This window comes from Aythya ferina (assembly GCF_964211825.1).
Source record: "Aythya ferina genome assembly, chromosome: 12".
NCBI lineage: Eukaryota > Metazoa > Chordata > Aves > Anseriformes > Anatidae > Aythya > Aythya ferina.
In genome coordinates this window covers 1,588,191-1,606,786 of record NC_140308.1, presented here as the reverse complement: position 1 = coordinate 1,606,786, position 18,596 = coordinate 1,588,191, and the positions used below count along the sequence as shown (strand labels likewise).

The window sequence follows — 18,596 nt, the reverse complement described above, 5'->3', positions numbered from 1 at the left end:
CCTCGCTGGGATTACCCAGCTGCTCCCAAGCTGGCCCCGGGACCGTCTCCTCCAAAAGGGTTCCCTTCCAGGGGATTATGGATAATGCATCTGGAGCAGCGCTCGCTCATCCAGGTTTGTGATTTATCTGAAAATCAAATTCCAGTAATCTCGCCTGCCATATGGCCCTGCGTCTGCGGCCCTCGGACACGGGAGGATGGACCCGCAGCCGTGCAGGGGGCAGGGGCAGGATGCAGGGCTCTGGTGTCCCTCCCTGAGCATCCCCCCAGCATCAATCCAAGCATCCCCCCAAGCAATGCCCCAAGCACCACCCCAAGCATCGCCCCGAGCATCCCCCAAGCCATGGTGGGGAGGGCAGAGGGGGTCAGGGGCACCCACGTTGGGGGCACCCCGTGTAGAAACTGCCCAGGGGAACATTTTGGGGATGCTCCAGGGTGAGCATGCGCCACGAGAGAAGCAGGACCCCAAGGTCAGCCTTGCAGGGATGCTGAGGAGGTGGACACCCAGGGCCTGCCCTGCCTGGGGACGTGGTGGCAGCAGGGATGGCCCCGGGAGGCAGAGGAAGGCCCCGTCCCCCAGCAGGATCCGTCCCCATCCTCATCCTCGGGGACACCACGGGCTGCAGCATGGCCCGGGGGGCCGGGGCCCCGCGCTCCCCTCCCCACCCCTCATTCCCAGCTCATTAAGGCTCTCCCATTATTCTGACATTTGTGCGCGTCACGTACCGGGAAGAAGTAATTTACTTAGAAGAAATTAAAAGTTCATTTTAATTGAGCGCACACTGCAGTATGCAAATGCGGGGCGCATTATGTACACTGATGCAGAGACAAAGGCTGTAATCAGCTGTTAACCCTCTGCGGGCCGGCCCCACGCGATGTGGGACTCACCAGCACGGCGTCACGGACACCAAGGGACCCCACACGGACACCAGGAGACCCCACACGGACACCAGGAGACCCCACAAGGACACCAGGAGACCCCACAAGGACACCGAGGGACCCCACAAGGACACCGAGGGACCCCACGCCCATGGTGAGGGCGTCCCCTGGCCTCGGTGGGGTGATCCCCACGAGTGCCTCCCCGTGCAGTGCTGCTGGAGCCAGACCCGATGCCAGTGGTGGAGGGTGTTCCCCAAATGGGGTGTACTGGGAGGGCTCCGTGTGGTCAGACAGCACATGGATGGCCTGGGCAGTGGCTCTCCAGGGGTGACCAAACCCTTCTGGGGTGACCAAACCCTTCTGGGGTGGCCAAACCCTTCTGGGGAGCCCAGGTGGAACGGGGACACAGACCCAAGGAGCAGAGGATGGCTTGCCACACCTGGGACTATCCTCAAATCCAGCGATACCTGGATTTGAGGTTGTTTCCAGATATAGCGAGCGCACGATGCTCTTGTTGTGTGTGTTTGTTTGTTTGTTTTTTTTTTTTAGGCTTTTCTTCCCTGTTTTATTTTTTTGCTACCTGTCAGACCTGCGATTTTTTAATGGCAGTGCAAATGGAACCGGCTCGCAGATGCGAGATGACAGCCCCGCTGCAGGAGACAGACAAATTACCTCCAGCCCCGGCTCAAGACGCCCACAGACTCCGAACAAAGGCAGCCCGCGGCGGTGCAGCGAGCTGTCCGCGCTCGGCGAGGGTGCTCCCCCCGTGCCGTGGGTGCTCCACGGGTGTGCAGGCTGTGGGTGTGATGCCCACGGGCATGGAGATACCCACAGGGCAGATCCACGTTTTGGGGATGTCCAACAGCAGCTGTGAGCATCCAGCTCCATGCTCGGCGTGGGTGATGCTAAAAAATGAGGACAGAGACATCCCCTTGAGGGGACACGATGAAGGTGACAGGGTGTCCGTGGCACAGACCAAGACCCAGCCACCCTTGGCAGGATGGGTGCTGCTGTTGGGCACCCCTGTGTGTGCCCAGCACCATGCTGAGGACAGCAGGGACATTGTCACCTCCCTGGTGCTCCTGGGGAGGTGACAATGACGCTTTCCCCCCCAGAGCTGCTCCGGGAGGAGTGCTGGGGCACAGCTTGGAGCTCGCACTTCCATCCCAGCCACCCCTCCAGGAGCAGCCAGGCTGCAGCCCCAGTGCTCCCAGTTGGCTCCCAGTAGCAAGAGCAGCCAGGGTGGTCCGGGCAGCCACGGCGCCGCGGGGAGGATTTAATTAATTGCTGCTGCGTGACCTTTGCGTCCCGTCCCACGTGCCGGCCGGGCGCCCGGCTCCGCAGCTCCAGATGGCACCCGGGAAAGAGTTAAGTCCGCTGTGATCAACAGCAAGAAGCAAGTGGTAAACAATTTTTCTCTCCCTCTGCTAAATTAATATGCAAATTCCCCCCCCCCTCTCCTCCCCCCCCCCCCCACTCTCTGCTCCTGCTTCGAAATTAGCGAGGTAGAATGCTCGGGCTAATTATGCATTCAAACGAGCAGGCTTCGTTAATGTGGCACTAAGAGGAGCCTGAAAATGATTGTGAGACGATGAAATTGAAATTCGAGCACGGCACTTCTAATGCATCTGGAGTCACTCTTGCGTGCCCCGGCAGATGTAACCTGGCAGTGACCGGCAGCCCCCGCGGCCGGGCGCCCCGCGCCCCACCGGCTTCCACACGGTGCCACACGGTTTTCCAGCCCCGTCCTGGGATGTACGGGGTCGGGATGGCCCCGGTGCCGTGGAGCTGAGCACAACGAGCTCCTGGGTGAGGTGGGGATGGGGCGGCCACCCCCGAGCATCACCGGGACACGGGGTAGGAGACTCTCGGGCTGGTCGCGCTGGGGGACGCTGCTCTCAGCCTCCACGCTCCTGTTGGCATCGTCCCCAGGACAAATCGTTGTGCCAAGACAGCCATGCGTGGTAAAGCTCCATGTGTGGTGGGTGGGTGAGCCTCTCCTTCTGTCCAGACACGCTCCTGGGGATGCTGAAACCCGATGAGCTCATGGCAGGGGAGCTCCAGTTGCTGTCACCGGGTCCCAGCGTGTTTGGTGACGGGTGGCTGCTGGCACGTCTCAGCAAGGACCAGACCGGTGGCACTTCCATCATATTCCGTAGTCCTTCGCATGGCTGGGTGATGCTGCTGCTGCTGTTCGGGCTGGGGGACACACAGACAAGGGGACACAAGCCCCTGCCCTGGAAATGTCCCACCCCAGGGCTGCAGCGGGGCTGGTGGCACGGTGGCATCCAGGGCCAGGATGTGGCTCTTGCATCCAGCGGGGCTGGTCCACAGGAGGCGGTGCCCACGGGGCTGGGGATCTGCGGACCAAAAAGCAGAAAGAAAAGGGTCAGGGTGACAAAAACAGGGCAAGAATTTATTGAGCTGCTGGGGATGAGCATCGTGCGGCTGTGATGGACACAGGTGGTTTATAGGGGATGTCACCAGCCCCGGTGTCCACCTGGCCAAAGGCTCACAGCTGGACACACACGGGCTGCAGCTCAGCTCTGCGGGGGATAAACCCAGGTGGTGGTGCAGGAGAGGGGCTTGGCACAGCGGGTACATGGGGACTTTCCCCTCCCTCAGCCCGGTATCCCCATGAGACCCCCAGGAGCGTGGGCACAGCGGCTCTGGGGTGCTCCTGGCACCCAGTTCTGCAGCCCTGGGCTGGCAGCCGCCGAGGGAATACCCGAAGCAAAACCCCTGCCGGGCAGCAGAGGCGGATGTGGGTGTTAAATATTCATCAGAGGCGTGGATTTTACTGGAACCGTCCATTAGGAGGTAATGCACAATTTGCAGCGTGCTCCTGGTAGCCGGGGCACGCCGGGCGGACGGAAGACGGATGGCCTGGAGGAGCTGCAGCAGCTCCACGAGCCAGATGTGCTCTTAGTGATCAGTGGGGACCTACAGACCTTGGGTGCTCAGCCCCCAGGAATAAATAGAAGGAAATAGATGAGGAATAGAAGGAAACAGCTCCCCAGGAAGGAGGGGAAGGGGTGGGGGAGCAGCAGAGGTGCAGACCCTGCTGGGGATGGTCCCTTGGGGAGGGTGCAATGGCTCGGTTTGGTCCAGAGGGATGCTGAGCACCCCGGGGGGATGTTGCACATCCCTTGGGATGCTGAGAGCTCCTGACAACACCTTCACAGAGGAGCTGAGGAGCTCAGAGCAAGCAGGAGCTCACTGCTGGTTCCCTGGGCCAGGCTGTCGGGTCTGGTGGTGCTGGGTGGGCTGGGGACAAGGGCAGACCGCGGGCACCGGGACCACTGGGGCTGGTTCCACTCCGTGGCACTCGCAGGGTCCAGGCTGGTGTGCGGGGGGGGCTGTTTTCCCCCTCTCTCTGGTAATTTTTCCCTCTGACTATGATGCATAGCGGTGCTAATTCGGCACGTTGCCATTAATTCCAGCACAGCTGCCGCTCTCTCCCTCAAGGCATTTCGCTAATACTCAGCTTCAGAGCCTCTCAGCAAATTAACATCATTTGTTCTGCAGAACATGTTTTATTTCTACACTACATGCATAGCTTATTACTCCGCGACAAACTCGGGGTGTGCGGGGAGGCAGCGCCGGCGGGCACGGCCCTCCAGAGCGAGGCGCAGGGACAGCGTGGCATGGCACAGACCCCATGGCACAGCACAGCCCCCGGGGCATGGCACAGCCCCCGAGGCACCAGCTGGAGCTGCAGGGATTTTCTCCCAGCACCAGGAGGCTCTGGTGCCGTGGGTCCAGCCCAGATGGTGGCACGAGGCAGGATGGTGGCGGCGCTGGGTGCTCTCCAAGAAGGAATTTGGGGAGGGCGCAGCGGAGGAGGGCGGCGTGGCATGGCACAAGGCACGGGATGGGGGTGCTGATGAGCCCTTGGGCACCATGCAGGGAGGCTGTGGGTGAATGTGTCTCTGGATGGTGTCCCCGAGAGCTGCAGGCTGCTCCTCTGGCGTGCTGGGCGCAGAGGGATGCTCCCAGCCGGGCCCTTTCCCTGCTCTGGTGATTATTCCCTGGGCGATGGGAGCCACAATGACCACGCTGCTAACGGCCCTGCCTGGGTGCCGACAGATAGGAGGGCAGACCTGCTCATCCGCAGCTGATTAACGCTTCTGGAGTTTCAGTTAATTATCTCTGGACAAGGGGAAGGAAGGGGCAGGCGTGCCAGGCTCGCTGCATGGGTGGCTGCGGGCAGGGGGGGCCCAGCACTGCGCCCCCAGTGCTGGCTGGGGCTGAGCCCCTTGGGGAGCTGGGGACAGGCAGGTCAGGGTGTCCTGACGAGCCGCAGACCCCGCCGGTGACAATATCAGCTCTTCCCCTTTGATTAAGGTTATTTAAGCTTTTAACCCAAACATAAAACCTGATTGTTTGCATAAACACCCTGATTGGATTGTAGCGCACGGCATCGCTAATGCTGCGGGCTGCCGGGGAGCAGCAGGGGCAGACAAAGCGCTGGCTCCCCCCTTTTGCCACTGTTTTGCCATTGTTTTGCCACCGTTTTGCCACCTTTTCACCCCGGGGCACCCCCACACCCTGCCCCGTGGCTGGTGACCACCACGGGGACCCGGCACCGGGGCCACCCCGGCTGGGGACACCGCTGTTCCCACGGCAGAGTGCCCTCGGTGATGCCCTGCTGCAAGGTCTCAGGGGAGCGGGGATGAAGCCCCTGTGCCAGCAGGCTCAGCCCGAGGTGGAGGAGGAAGAGGATGGAGGGGATGAAGCAAGGGGCCAGCGCCGAGCCGGGGACGTGGCAGGAGCGCTGCCTGCCCCGGGCTTCCACGGCTGGGAGCTGTTGAAGGCTTTCATGGCAAAAGGCGGCGAGGCTGCATGAATATTTCATTAGGAAAGCAATGTGGTGTGCTGCAGAGAACATCTGGCTGGAGTCCCTGGAGACCCCCGGCTTGTGCAGGAAGCAGGAACTGTGAAATATGGAGGAAAACGAGGGAGAGGGGGGCACGGGGGAGGCGTCCCGCAGCATGGGGCGCGATTCAGCCCCGTGGTGGCGGCTCGCAGCCTCATCCTGCTGTGAACAATGGCCCCGTAAGGCTCGCATGGGGCATCCTCGGGGCTGGGGACCCTGAAGGAGGTTGTTCTGGTGGGGTGTGAGCGGAGGGGACAGAGCCAGGGTCCTTCGTGGGTGCAGAGCATCAGGCAAAGTCAGGGTGGAGCGAGGGGCTCAGCACCAGGCAGCATCGGTGCTGCAGCCCCCTCCCCGGCACGCAGCCCGCACCCCAAAACACGCACCCGCAGCCCTGACACGTCCACCCCGTGGCCCCAAACCCAGCCTGGCCAGGGGGTGAGGGCAGTGCCCTGGCCACCGTCCCCTTTGGGCTGGGGACCTCAGCCTCATCCCCACGGCTCTGCTCTGCCAGGGCTCATAGCTCTGCTCTCCAGTTCCCTCCTGAGCCTGCTCCCAGTTTGGGAACTGGGGACAGCTCCCACAGGACAGCGGACGCGCTGCTGGGGCACGTGCTGCCCTGCTCCCAGCAGCCGGCTCCGACTCGCTGCCTCCGCGATGCCCAGAGCTTCGCTGGGTGCCAGAGACCCTTTGGGCTGCATTTCTCGGGGCCGAGGGGGTCTCACCGCCCTGCTCCCCCTTCCCAAATGTCTCAGGGAAAGCCTCCTGCCTCCTGTCGTGCCCTGTTCCCGGCCAGGCAGGATCCAGCCAGCCCCTCGCGTGTCCCAGCCCTGCCGCCTCCATCCCGGCAGACAAAGCCCGACCAGACAAAGCCGCAGCCCCGGCCCCTGGGCAGCTTCCCCGCCTGCACGGCCAGGGGACGACAAATCCTGCAGCCATCCCCCGGCACCCGGGGCCCCTCGCCTGCCTCCATAGGCACCGGGAGGCACACGGTGCAGGCAGCGCCGCGGGACGGGCGGCGAGGCCGCGGGCAGCCCTCACGGCACCCCAGCCCCTCACGCATGCACCGAGCAGTCTTTAAAATGAAGGCAAATACCTTTTTCCTCGCCAGCTTCACCGTCCAACACCTGTCCTGCCCCAGCCACGCGGCGCCTCCGCCGTTCTGCCCGTCCTCCATGCACCGCCACCCGCGCCGGGACGGGCTTCAGACCCTCCTCTCCCCTCCGGCGGGTTTCGGCCCCACGCTGCCTGCTGGCATTTTGGCAGCTTCGCCGCTCCAGCGATGGCATGTGTCCATTTTTTTTTTTTTTTTTTTTTTTTTCCTTTCCTCCTCGCTCCCTTTCACAATCCATCCCCAGCCTCTGCGCCGCTGCCTCCGGAGCCGCCTGCGGTGCCAGCTCGCAGGGAAATTGGCAGCGAGTGCGGCGCGGGGACGTTCCCGCAGCTGAGCGGAGCCCCTCTGCCATCACCCGCCCTGGCACGGGGCCGGGGCGGTGGGGGGCTGCTGCCGCTCGCCAGCCCTCCCCAGCACCGCTGCCAAAAGCCAAACGAGGGGGGGATGAAAAGGGGAAAAAAAAAAAAAAAAAGGCAGAGAAAGGATCTGGCGGCGCCGCCATCACCGGCCATGGGGGACCCACTGGCGACCCTTCCTTTTGCCACGTCCTCGTCGCTTGGTGGAGGGTGCGGGGGCCCTGCTGCGGCCCTGCTGCCTCTCGTGGGGAGGCTGGGCCCCGTCTGTCCCCGTGTCCCCACCCGCATCCCCATCCCGTGCGGGCGAGCCCTTCCCGAGGAGCGGGAGGCGACGCCGGCAGCCCCGGCACGGCGATGCTGCGTGGCGAGCATGGATCCTGCAGACACACCTCTTACCCAGCATCCGCCTGCTGCGAGAGGGGGGCCCGGGAAATTGGGAAGGGGAGAGCGGAGGAGGGACTCGGCGCCGAGGGGTGGGCAGCTTTGGGGTCCCCTTGGCCGTGTGCCTTCCTGCACGGCCACCGCGGCCTGGTGTGATGTGGAGTCCCCGTGCTGCTCCCCGGGTGGCACCGAGCTGTGCCCCAGCTGGGATGGACAGCCCGGCCTTCAGCAGGGCAGGTGATGGCACTGCAGCCCTCCACACCTCTCTGCTTTTGATTTTCTTCCCTAAATTCCTAATCTTGGTGTAGTTTTGAAGAGAGATGAGGCTCAAGCGGGAGCGTGGCTTCAGCACGCGAGGCCGAGGGGCGCGCTCAAGGATATCCGGGCAGGGATGGGCTGGGAGCCCAGCACCAGCACAGCTCCCTGGTTGGCTTCATGGAAAATAACATTTATTGAGAGCCACCTTTACTGGGAGCTCCTGTATACTGGGGGCCATGGAGGTGCTGGGACTGCCCCACTGCTCTCTGCTCTTGCAGAGCCCCCCGGCACAGCCCCACAGCACAGCTCCCGCATGCCATCCCCATTGAACGGGTTCTCCCTCTAATTGGGGATGTATTTAATGAGGTGGTGAGAGCCACCGGACACAGACACAGCAGCTCTGGGATGGTGGGGCCGGGGCATCCCACAGGCAGAGCCCCAGGGGCCGTCCCTGCGCCCCCCCTCCCCGTGTCCCCATCACCGGTGCCTGCCGGGCCCGGCTCCCACCCTGCAGCCCGGCCACGCCACACGTGCGCCTGCCATTTCCTCAAATAAGCAGCTAATCTCCATCAATCATAATTTCGCACAATTATCATAATAGGGCCATTTTGCACTTATCCTCTCCACGTGACGCGGGAGGCACTTACGGCTGCACTTCACGCCGAGTGGCTCCGCGCTGCTCCCGTCCCCAGGGAGCCCCGCTGGCACTCGTGGGCATCCCCCCGCGGGTTGGGGACACGGTGCCCGTGGCCGCAGGGCATCCCAGCGAGGTGGGATGTGTGTCTGACCCCCTCCTCTCCATATTTTAGCTGGGGCAGCTCGTCCTCACCCCCAGCACCACTGCGGTGGCAGCCCCCTGTGCCCCCGTGTCCCCGTCCCCACCACAGGGCACCGGGCTGGAGCCAGCACAGCCCGCAGAGCTCCCCCCAGGCATTAACCTCCCCGTAAAATAGTGCTGTTTACACCACATTAGTAATTACGTTCCTTTTTTTTTTTTTTTCTTCCTTTTTTTTTTTTTTTAATAAATACGGATGTTGCCACAAGTAAACTCTAATGTAATAAAAGCTTTCTGCTGGATCCATAATTAATCAGCAAGCTGCTTAATGCGATGGGGAGGATGCTCCCGCTGGCGCGGGGTGCGCGGCTCAGCCCCAGCCACCGCGGGGAGGGTGGGGAGAACCGTGGTGGCCTCGGGGACGCCTGCCTGGGGACACGGAGCTGCATGGGGACACGGCCGGTCCCTGAAAATCCCCACACGTCCCACGGGGCCCCCAGTGGGGGTGGAGGTGGGTGGACAGCGCTGAGCATCATCCCCAGGGACTTGGGGGTCCAGATGGCTGGTGGCCAGCAGGTGCCGGGGGATGGAGCAGCAGAGGGTGGCGCGGGGTGGACATCTGCTGTGCGTGTGGGCAGCTGGCTGTGTCCCCCCGCCCCGAATTGGGGTCCCTGCACAAACCAGAGGGGCAGAGGAATGTCCTGCCCCGTGCACATCCCCACGGCTGCCACAGGTCTGTCCCCGTGCTGTGCACCCTGTCCGTGCCATCGCGGGGATGCTGGGGCAAGCAGCACCCTGGTGCCATCAGAGCCCCCCCTTTGTTTCCCTGGGTCAGGGGGGTTAATCCCTGCAGCGTGCGGTGGCTGGGGACCGAGGGAAGGCAGTGACAGATGGTGAGTACAGAAAGGAGAATGAAGGCAAGGCGGCAGGGCCGGGGTGGTGGGGAACGGGTGCAGATGCAGGGCGGCACGTGGGCATGGTGGCTGTGAGCCCTCCGGGATGGGGGGAAGGTGGCTGGGGCCCCCCAGCAGCATCGCTGCACAGGGGGGGCTGTGAGATGGGGAGATGTGCAACGTGGAGCCGTGCAACACGGAGCTGTGCAATGGGAAGGGAGCTGTGCGATGGGGAGCTGTGCAACGTGGAGCCATGCAATGTGGAGCCATGCAATGGGAAGGGAGCTGTGCCGTGGGGAGCTGTGCCATGGGGAGCTGTGCAACGTGGGGCCGTGCAACGTGGAGCTGTGCAAGGCAGAGCCGTGCAATGGAATGAGAGATGTGCAAAGCAGAGCCGTGCAATGCGGAACCGTGCAATGGGGAGCTGTGCGATGCGGAACTGCGCACTATGGAGCCGTGCAATAGGGAAACGTGCACTGGGGAGCCGTGCAACGGGGAGCAGTGCACTGGGGAAGGTGACCTGCAATGGGGAGCTGTGCAATAGGCAGGGATTTTTCCCTCAGGAGCTGCGTGACGTGGAGCCACGCTGCGTGGAGCGAGCCGTGCAGCGGGGATGGCTCCGTGCAGCGGGGCCGGGGCTACGCAGCGGGCAGGGGGCCGCACGGCGAGGAGGGAGCTGTGCAGCGGGGAAGGGGCTGTGCAAAAAGGAGTGACTGGTGTGGTGATAACTGGTGTGGTGACAACTGGTGGTGTGGTGACGACTGGTGTGGTGATGAGGAGCCGAGCACTGGGAGCCCGGCTTCCGCTGCGGCCCCCGGGTGGAAACACACCTGGGGGTGGGCGGGGGTCGGCCCCGCTGCCCGCTACGGCCCCGTGGCGCAGGGGAAGGCCCCAGGGGGGAGCTGCAGGGCCCCCGCCGACGCCACCCCACACCCCAGCCCCGCTCCTGCTCCCCAGTCCCAGCCCTCGCGCGGCCTGCGCAAAATGGCGCCTGCAGGCCGCGACGTCACGGCCCCGCCATGACATCACGCGCCCCGTGCTGATAGCACCGGGTGACGCGGTGCTGTTAGAGCCCCGCTGTGACACCCCCCCGGGGATGTTTTGGGGTCAAATCGCCATAAAACGGGTGCGGGGCGGGAGGAGGGGGGAACGTTTGAAGTGCGGAACGAGCGGGTTGCGGCGCGGTGTTTCCGCCGGCGCCCGTTCGTTACCGGACCGCTCCCCCGGGGCGCGGGGCCGCAGCCTCCAGGTGAGGCCTCGCAGGGGCTGCGGGGGGACGGGGGGACAGCCCAGTATAGCCCAGTACAGCCCAGTATGGCCCAGTATGGCCCGGTACGGCACAGCCCCGCTCTGCAGCACAGGGCCTGGGCCTGGTCGGGGCCTGCAGGCGGGGGTGCACCGGTGCCGCTCGGGAAGTGGCTGCGGGCACAGCGTTGCCGGTGGCGGGGCGTTAATGGCACCGTGACAACCGCCCCCATCCCTGCCCGCAGCTCAGGGCTTCCCGTGGGGTGAGGCCGGGCCCTGTGCTGGTCCTGGCTGTGTGCGGTGGGATTTAATTCCCCCCCCCTTTCTGCTCTTGGAGGACCGTGGGGCAAGGTGGGGGGGTTCTCCCAGAGTGCTGGAAGAGGTCGTCATTGGGGTGCAGGAGGTGTAATGTGCTCCCCTTCTGGAGGAGATGCAGGGTTTGGGGTTTTATTCCCAGCCCTGCCACCTACAGAGCCTGGAGACCAGCACAGCTCCCAGCAGCGGCTGCACGGTGCCGTGAGCTCCCCACCCTGCCCTCACCCCAGAGGGATTGGGGCTGAGCCGACTTCTTTAGGGCAGCAAACGCCCGTCTGCTGTGCTACAGCCATCCTCTGCCATCTGTGGCAGGTGCCTAATTCACATATTCACAGCCAGGGAACGTTTGTGCTGCTGATTATTGCTGAGCAGAGTGAAGGAAGAAGGCCCAGTGCGACCTTCCTTGTGCCATCCCGAGCGCCTGTCGCTGTGCACACACACGCAGTCAGCACCACTTCTGCGAAGCCCCTAAATGCCCAGGCCCGGCTGAAGGCACTGCCGTTTATTGTTCCATTAAATCTGGACTGGCGCTGCGGTGGAACAGGGATAATGCAATTTTTGGAAGCCGCCGTTCTGAAGCAGCAGCAGCTAACACCTGCTCTGGAGCCTGGCGAGGAAAAGCGAGCGTGCCAAGTGCACTTAGCTGCGCTGGCCTGGAGCACGGCGCGGTCCTGGCACTCGGTCACTTCCCATTAGTGCCCCTCTTAAACGTCCGGGACGTGAAAGTCTCGCCAGCGAGCCAGCCCTGGGCACAGCTTGGGTGGAGGTGACTCGGTTGAGGTTTCAGGCCGTGTTCTCTATTTTATATTTTAGTCTCTGCAGAGAAATGGAAAGATGTCATGCTAGCTTTGTCATGACCTTTTTGTTTTTTTCCATCCTGGTGGTACAAGTCATGAGTACACACGGTTAACACCCTCTGGGTTTAAAGCTTTTCCCCCCACGTTTCCGCAGTAAATCACAAGTTTCTTTTGCAGAAGCAGAAATTGAGGTTGATATGCAAAAGAAAATACGTGCAGAGCAGTTTCCGATGGGAGAAATGCTCTGAATGTGGATGGGAGAGTCTGCGGGTCTCACGGCTACGTCTCTGCACAAGCCAACACTTGTTGCTGTCAGCGGAGGCATCCGAGCAGCCTGAGCTCAGCAAAGCTGCTCCCAGCTCTTCCCTGAGGAGCTGCCGGCTCTCTGAATCCTTTTTGTTTCAGCTCCTCCCCATGGTGGGAAGCTGAGCTGGGAGGCTGTTCGAGTCGAGCCATTTCACTAACAGATATTTATCAAAATTTTATGAAAATCAAGTCACGATTGGCAGCACCAAGGAAACACCACGTACTGTCACCAGGGCGTCCGTGGAAGGAGAAGCTGTCGTCCTTGGCTATTTCCTCGTAGCACCTCTCGAGATATACTTCAGTGGTGGAGTTTAATTGTAGCCACTGGACAAACAACGGGGTAAAACCTCTGCTCCGGCCCTGCTTTTCCCCTTCTCTGCTCCCCTGCTGGTGGTGGTGACAGTCTCTGTATGGTGAAGATGTGTTAGCTAAAACGAATTATTCTGCTTGCTCTGGGTGAGCTCCAGGCCCTGTGCAGAGGGTATTTGAGATTCTTCTGAGGCAGCTCCTCAGCCCTCTGTCGCTCAATAGCTTGATGCTATTGCAGACTTTTCCCTTGGAAAGGGAGGGGATGGTGAAAAGAGAGGTGAAGAGCAGGTTTCGAGCGCTTCTCCCCAGTTACACCATCTCTCACGAGCAGATCGATGCCTCTGCACAAAGGCAGGACGCACAGCACTTGTGCCAGCCCCTGATCTTCCTGTAAGGAAGGCCTCTAATAAAGATCAGCCTCTAACAGCACCGGTTCTCCCTCCAGTTAACTTCTGGGGATTTTCGCCATTGATAAATCTTGCTGTGGCTCAGAGGCCAGGCTGGGTGCCTGGGTCGAGCTCTGGCTGGAGCTGGTGCCGTGGCTGAGCATGTCCCGATGCTCAGCCAGGCTCTGAATGCCACAAGTCTTGCACGGTGAGCAGCGCGGTGACAAACCTGCAGCTGCTGCTTGCTGGGAACACCAGCTGCGTGGCGAGGGCTCCTGCTGCCCGTGAATTTAACCTCTTGGTTGGACTGTTGGGTAAGAAAGCTCCCGAGCTGAAGCGGCGTTTGTGATGGATGAGCTGTCAGGTCTCAGGGCTCGAGCGCTCGCCTGTTCCTCGGTGTGAATTGAGGGCAGCAAGTTTCCACTTGCTAGAATTTAGGAGGTTTGGATTTTGTCTCTCTGGCTCTGTGCTGCTGCACTTGAGCCGGGCATTGGTTTACTAAAAACAATGAAAAGTGCCAATTGAGAGCTGATTAATCCTGTAATTTAATTTCCTTAAATGTTGGTGAAATCGAGTTAGGACGGCACCTCAAGTAGCCATTATTCAGTGTTCTGATATTACTGATTGATGAAAACTGCTTCATAATTTAAGTTAAAGTGTTTCTTGGGGATGTGGAGGCTGCGGAGGGACGGGGCTCTGCCTCCTGCTCCATCTGGGCAGGGCCTAGCACGCTGGGGATCCAGCAGGCTGAAGCAGAAGCATTAATAATACAGTGGGTATTATTCAAATGAAGGCTGCCACTTTTCCTCGGTGGGAATGAACCCCTGGGTAATTGCTGCTCAGACTTATCTGTTCCTATAATTGCTTTCTGCAGGATCACTTCAAAACAAGCGCTGCTGGCAGGATGCTGGGCTCCCTGCTCTTCCCCCCGGCGAGCTGGCCCGTCCGACGCCTCGGCCGTGACTTGCAGCGGTGCCGGTGGTGGCTGCGTGGGCAGAAGGGGGCTGCCTGTCCCCACCGGGGGCTACAAACCTCACGGGCAGCCAGCAGCCGTGACGCTGCCCCCGTCTTCACTAGGGCTTTGACTTTTGGCGATAAAATCGCCATCGTTGACCAACACGGTGAGCACACTTACAGGGACCTCTTCCACCAGAGCCTGCGCCTGTCGCAGGAGATCTGTCGGGTCCTGGGGTGCTCCAGCAGAGACTTGGAGGAGGAGAGGATCTCGTTTCTGTGCCCCAATGATGCCTCGTACGTGGTTGCCCAGTGGGCTTCCTGGATGAGCGGAGGCATAGCCGTGCCCCTTTACAAGAAGCACCCCGTGCAGGAGCTGGAGTACGTGATCCAGGACTCGCAGAGCGCTCTCGTCATCGCAGCAGAGGAATACGTGGGGAAAATAGCCCCCAGTGCAGAGAAGCTGGGAGTCCCACTTCTGCCACTTCCTAAGGCTGGTGGCGATGGGTCTGCAAGTCACGCAGCAGTGGAAGACGTGCCCTTGGCGTCCTGTGCCTCCTGGAAAGACAGGGGAGCCATGATAATCTACACAAGTGGGACCACGGGAAGACCAAAAGGGGTCCTCAGCACCCATGAGAACGTGCAGGCCGTGGTGAGTGCTGCTTTCTCTCTGCAGTGCTCATGTTGAGTTGCAAAGGCCTTGGCCCTCACAGGTGATTTGGGGCTGTGAGGCACAAAACACCCGAGTGTGACCTAATTTCTGCACAGGGGCTGTGTCTTCAAAATCCTTAATGCTTTTGGTGTGAGCACACGCAGCTTGGTGCCTGAGGCTCTGACCCTCGTGCTGCAGCCAGGGGCAGGCCTCCCTCCTTTCCTGGAAAGCAGAAGGGGTGAGACCTGTTGTAGAAGGACTGCTTTCTTTGCAATTTTCTTTTCTTCCCTGTGACTAGGAAAGTATCTTTGCCCATAATTGGGGTATAACTTAGCCCAGCCCAGCACCGTACCGCGTGAAGTCTGTGCATTATTTAGCTATATATCCCCAAGGCAAAAAAATCCATTAGCTCTCCGAGCCAAGAGGAATTAAAAGTTTGAACGAGCCTGCTGACTGCCTCACCAGTTTGTTATCGCTGCCTGCAACAGAGAGGCTCATGCCATTAGGGAAAAAGGGCAGGGAATACACCGGGCCTCACGGACACGTCCTCGAGCTCGCGCCATTCCGGATGCAGATACTGCAGCGCCGGGCGTGGTGGGAGAGCCTTGATGGATAGAGGCAGCACTCGGCTATATTGGGCGAAGAATCCCTTCCCTCACAAATATGCTGATCATCTGGGAGGCAGCCGAAGCGAGAGCCGTCTTTTGTGCTGCCTCGCGGAGAGGCTGAAACCTGCTCCCTGCCCTGTGGGAGAGGGCTGTGAATGGCACGGCTGAATTCCACCCTTTGAATGCTTTTTTTATTTTTAGAGAGCTGGAAATAAGCTCTCCAGTTGCTGATGTTGGGCTCTGAAGGACGTTGTTCTACCCAGAAGCGTGAGGCCTAACACTTTAAAATGCCCTGTTATGAAGGGATAATTATCTAGACGTTTGATTTATTATTATTTTACTAACACGGAGCCTATTTTCTCTTTGAGACACTGATTTCCTGCTCCCACTAGTTATCCCTTACACATGCTAGAAGAGCAATGTCATCAGTGTCCAAGCCATGTCAGCTGCATTCTGGAAAACTTAGGTTTTGGGTTAATGTTTCTGCCATCCTTGGCTGTGCAGCAGCAGGCTAATAATATTGTGGGTCCTACTGGAGCATTTACAACTTATCTTCCTCAGCAGCAAGGGAGGCCATCGATGTAAATTAACACATATAACAAAAAGATGCAGAAGCTGTTCCTCTGGTGTTCTGTTTGTGGTGGTAATTTTGCTCCTGCTGACCCTAACGAATAAATCTCTGTGCCTGAGCCTTGTTCTGGGGTTTCTGCCACCAGCTGCACACAGGGGATCGTGGCTGGGAGAGGCTGTCCTGCCCTGACGCTGCCTTGTATGTCTTCTTCTGCAGACCACGGGGCTGGTTGAAAAATGGGAGTGGAAGAAGGAGGATGTGATTCTGCACGTGCTGCCTTTACATCATGTCCACGGGGTGATCAATAAGCTGCTCTGTCCTCTCTGGGTGGGAGCGACATGCATCATGTTACCCGAATTCAGCGCACAGATGGTAAGCCTGGAGGGATTGTGTTGTCTTTGAGATTCAGCAGCAAGACCCCATGCATTGTAATTAGAGCAACTTTGGAGATAAGTTCCTAAACAATTCCAGTCTCTTTAGCTACCGGCTGCGTGCGGTTCACAAACTGTTAAAAACCACTTTCAGTTGGATGCTCGGTCTGGGGTAAACGCGCTCTTTGGAGGTTACAAGTTGTTTGAGTGTGACATACGTCATGGTAACGCCGCGCTGCCCGTCCTCGATGTGCTGGGGGTCTTGGGTCGTGGGGGGGCACTTCCAGACACCCGCTAAGAGCATCAGCACCTGGAATAGGGCTTGTTAATTTTCTAGCACCGAGAAGAAAGCTGGAAATATTGGATTTTTCCCCTGCATGTTGGCACCGTGCTGCCTGGAGCTATGCTGTTTGTTGGATATTTCATTTTTAGTAGCTTGCGTTTTCCATTCCAATCTTCTGTCCTCAATGTTTGTATTACTTTACATGACAGCACGCGGGCTTTAGAATTTCTTGCAGCCCAGGTAAGAGAAATACTAATACTTGTCAACGTAGAAATGTTGCTCTTCATCTACAGAGGTACAAGTGTTAACAGATCTGTCAATTTAGGCACGGCAATAGAAGTGTGAGTTTGCAAATTGAGAGCTGCTTGCAGCTTTGAAGGAAAGGTGGCAGGAGGGAAACCTTACGTATAAGCACGCCTGTGCTGCACTGAATGTTCTCCAGCTGAGGCAGGAAACTCCAGGCTTGGTGCTCTGCTTCCCTTCTGTTCCTTGCCCACGGCAGCAGATAGCTGAGCTAAAGAGAGGATGAAGTGGGACTGGAAACAGGGCAGCCGACAGAGAAGGAGAACAGCTTTTACAGCTGCTGGCCCCTGGGATCTGGCGCTGTGTCTCCTGGTGCTGATGGTGGTGAGAGATGCTGGAGTTTGCTCCGAGCTGAGTGGTGTCACAGGTGAGCAGTTGGGTTTTTGGGTGCTGATGCCACCTCGCAGCAGAAAGGAAACCTTTGTTGGTACAGAACTGCTTGGAAAAGCGAGAAGATCCCGTGCTTTGTGACTCAACAGGCTGCTTTACCTGTTCACATTCATTCATGTGCCAGGCAGCCTTGTCACGCCAAAGGGACAAAGTGCAAGTGTGAAGGATACACCCAGAAGCCTTTGATGGTGCTCTACAGCGAGCCCAGGCTCTGATCTGAGCGGCTGCAGGGCCACGTGATTCTTGGTTGCTTATTTCTGCCTCTCAGAGAAGCAACCACAGAAAAGGCATGCTTCCCTTCTCGCTGCAAGATGGCCCTGACACCTGAAAACCCCACTGCTGGCTGAGCAGCGGTCCTTCTGAGGGGAGCAGCCCCAGGATCCCTGAGGGGCAGCCCTGCATTTATGTTTTTTTTTTGGGTAGGATGCTGTTGTAGAGGAGGGCAGCAAGGTCTCCTGGCAGCAAGTGCTCTCTGTTCGATAGTCACCACCACATTTACCTTCCCTCATCTTTAGGGTGTCAGCCCAAGAAGCCCTGTCCGTGCTCGCAGCCCGGGGTGCAGCAGGGAGGTGTGTGTGCCCCTCCAAACCCAGGGCTCAGAGCCTTGTCCACCCCCATCGATGCTCGGAGGCAGCTCGTGTGGTGGCGGAGGAGCGTGCCGATAGCCTGGAAGCAAAGCCAAGCCCTCTGGAGGGCGCGTTTCTCCACGTCCTGTGCCACCGGTGATGGATTGTCCCTTCCACCCCTTGTGTTTTTCTCTGCTCTCTCCCTGACATCTGCGAATCAATGAGCTGACGTTGAAGGATGGGTTCAGGTGCCTGATGGGGAGCGGGATGCCTGCGAGCTGCCTCTGATCAAAGCATCTCCGCCGGACCCACAGCCAAGGGCGAGCGAGGACAGAGCTGGAGGGAGCCCGGCTGGCCCTGGGGGATGAACTTGGGCAGGGAGGGCGCAGGGTAAGCGCCCCCACCGCAGCGTGCCGAGGGCTCTCGGGTGCGTCCGGGCTCCGAAGGACGTCACTTGCTTTTCTATTTTTTTTAATTCCCTTTATTTTTCTTCCGAGGGCCTCCCCTGGGAGCCGAAAGTGGTTTGATCGGCACTACAAAGAAAGCACACGAGGGTAAATAAGGCTTTCTTGTGGAGTTTAATGCAAGCTGCCTTTCAGTTGCAGTCTATTTCCACCAGCTGTTTACAAAATGCCCTTTGCTGCCGAAATCAGCTTTCAGAAAGGCAGCGGAGTTTCAGTGGAGGATTTTGCAAAAGGAGCCCGAGTTTTGCTGTGTGCTTTTTCTCTTCGTTGCACCTTGAGAAAGCAGCCAATTATAGTGTGATATAAAGAAACCCGAATGGCAGCTAAAACACTTGACAGGCTGATCAAAACAAGGCTAGGAACTTACTCTCAACCTGCTGCAGACATATTTAGCCTTGAGTGATACTGGCATGGGTTCAAGAGAAACCGCAGCAGCATGCCCAATGTGTGTTTGGTTTCTAATCACTAACACTTCATTATACAAAATAAATACTTTATTATTACAGTGTTTATTAAATTACATAATTTGTGGCGTGCCTTATAGG

At 59.3% G+C, this 18,596-nt stretch overlaps 1 protein-coding gene and 1 long non-coding RNA gene across 2 annotated transcripts in view; both read left to right on the top strand.

Moving 5' to 3' along the window:
• LOC311443298 lies at window positions 1–1,842 on the top strand. The gene is made up of 2 exons (XR_014697201.1): window positions 1–114; window positions 825–1,842. It is a non-coding gene; the product is annotated as an uncharacterized lncRNA (long non-coding RNA).
• Window positions 1,843–10,681: 8,839 nt separating this feature from the next.
• Window positions 10,682–18,596, top strand: part of ACSF3 (acyl-CoA synthetase family member 3) — a 55,865-nt gene continuing 47,950 nt past the window's right edge. Inside the window, exons 1-3 of the mRNA XM_084533006.1 lie at window positions 10,682–10,780; window positions 13,764–14,495; window positions 15,891–16,046. Coding sequence (XP_084389132.1) covers window positions 13,794–14,495; window positions 15,891–16,046 — 858 coding nt within the window. The 5' untranslated portion in view covers window positions 10,682–10,780; window positions 13,764–13,793. The remainder of the gene's footprint in view (window positions 10,781–13,763; window positions 14,496–15,890; window positions 16,047–18,596) is intronic.